Genomic DNA, 1,740 nt, shown 5'->3' with positions numbered 1-1,740 from the left:
CAAGCAACATTTATTAATCCTTACATGGGAGAAGAGATATATCTTTTCCAATTTCCTTTGTCTGTTCAGATCTAGACAAGAATTTTCTAACTTACTCAAAGTCTGCAAAGAGCTGTGAAGGTCTCCACATACAGTTATTTAAAACAAGTTACAGACATTTAAAGAAAACAGTGACATGTTAAATAAACCTTGAATATGAAGCAGCCTGACCTCTAATCCAAACAGTCCCTAATAGTACTAAATAACCCCTCTCACTCAGACACTGTAGCCTTGCGGGGAGAGATGGCCTGAATGAATACTTTAGTGTAATAAATCAAAACAAGCTCACAATCACAGTTATGAACTAGAGGCCTAACAGGATCAGGGGTAATATATTTATTTTTCCCCATCACAATGATGTAGAGATCTAATCCAGCTCTGGTGAAAACTTCAGCAGAAGATTTTTTTCTTTTTATTTTAGTCTATTTAGTCTGTATCCGATGCCCCCCAAAAAACTTATTTTTGGTCGATAGAGTAAATGTTGGAAACAGAACCAAGAGTTGACCTGTGTTCTTTTCAGATATCCATTATTGGGAAGACAGAATCTTCCTGGACCGGACCAGCTTTGACAGGAATTGTCTGATCTCGTTAGACTGTGTTCCATAAATGATGGGGTTCAGGCTGCTGGGAACAATGTGGAACATGATAGCAGAAATATTCCTGTAGTGGAGGTACTGGGGAAACCGATGCAACAGGATGTTGACCTTCCCACAGATAAACATGATCATATAGACAGACAAGTGGGTGCTGCAGGTCTTCAGGGCCTTCCTGTTCAGAGACCGGTTCCTGCTGGTCAGACACACCAAGGTGATCTTGGTGTAAGTGAGGACAATGCTGCCTATGGAGGAGGTCAGAAGGACCACCGTAAAGGTCAGGCCATAGATGTTATTGATTACCACACTCTCACAGGAGAGCTTAAACAAGGAGGCGTTGTCACAGTACGGATTAACGATTAAAGTCCTGCATCGGTTCAGCCTTATAGTCAGACCCAGCAGAATCCCAACCAGAACAAAGGCTGTCCCCCAGGCTGAGGCGGTTAGCTTCAGCACCATTCTTTTGGTCATGATGGCAGAGTAACGCAGAGGGTTACAGATGGCCATGTACCTGTCGAAGGCCATGATCATCAGCACTGTATGGGCGGAGGTGCCAAAAATATGTGAGAAGAAAGCCTGGACCACACACTCATAATAGCTGATTAGGCGTTCAGACTGAGGCAATAAGATGTCTGAGATTAGACGAGGAAGCAAGTAGGTGTTACCAATAATATCGTTAACTGGAAGGTTACAGAAAAGCAGGTACATAGGGTGATGGAGTCTTTTATCAACCAGAATCAGAGTTATAATACCCAGATTAGAAGTCAATATAAACAGGTAGAGGAAGAGGAAGAGGAAGAAGAGTGGATACATGGAAGCTGGTGTGACTTTGATCCCTTCTATCTGCAGGGTAAAGCTGTTGAAGGAGGAATTGTCCATCAGGCTGAAACAAAACAGACAAACAAATCCATGGTCATCACATACAGGAAGAAGTTCAAAGTTAAATGATCTCACTTTAAAACAGCTGCAACATCTCAGATTATAACATGTTACCTGGGTTTTCTATCTTGCTCCTCATTACCTGTTGGACCATGTGGCATCAGACCTGAGTGTCTGTCATTTTATAAAGACAATGGTTCCTCAGAGGGTTGACGTCAACCTCATGGTC

General features: G+C 42.4%; 1 protein-coding gene across 1 annotated transcript; it reads right to left on the bottom strand.

Moving 5' to 3' along the window:
• LOC119781194 (olfactory receptor 146-like) lies at positions 1-1,740 on the bottom strand. The gene is made up of 2 exons (XM_038281594.1): positions 1,626-1,740; positions 1-1,515 (listed from the first exon to the last, which is right to left on the bottom strand). Exons 1-2 carry the CDS (start codon positions 1,670-1,672, stop codon positions 567-569), a joined length of 996 nt encoding a protein of 331 aa, XP_038137522.1. The 5' UTR covers positions 1,673-1,740; the 3' UTR covers positions 1-566.

The sequence above is a fragment of the Cyprinodon tularosa genome, unplaced genomic scaffold (genome assembly GCF_016077235.1).
Source record: "Cyprinodon tularosa strain WSP-4 unplaced genomic scaffold, ASM1607723v1 ctg172, whole genome shotgun sequence".
Lineage (NCBI taxonomy): Eukaryota > Metazoa > Chordata > Actinopteri > Cyprinodontiformes > Cyprinodontidae > Cyprinodon > Cyprinodon tularosa.
Note: the sequence above shows the minus strand (reverse complement) of the source record. Positions and strands in the feature narration are given on the sequence as shown.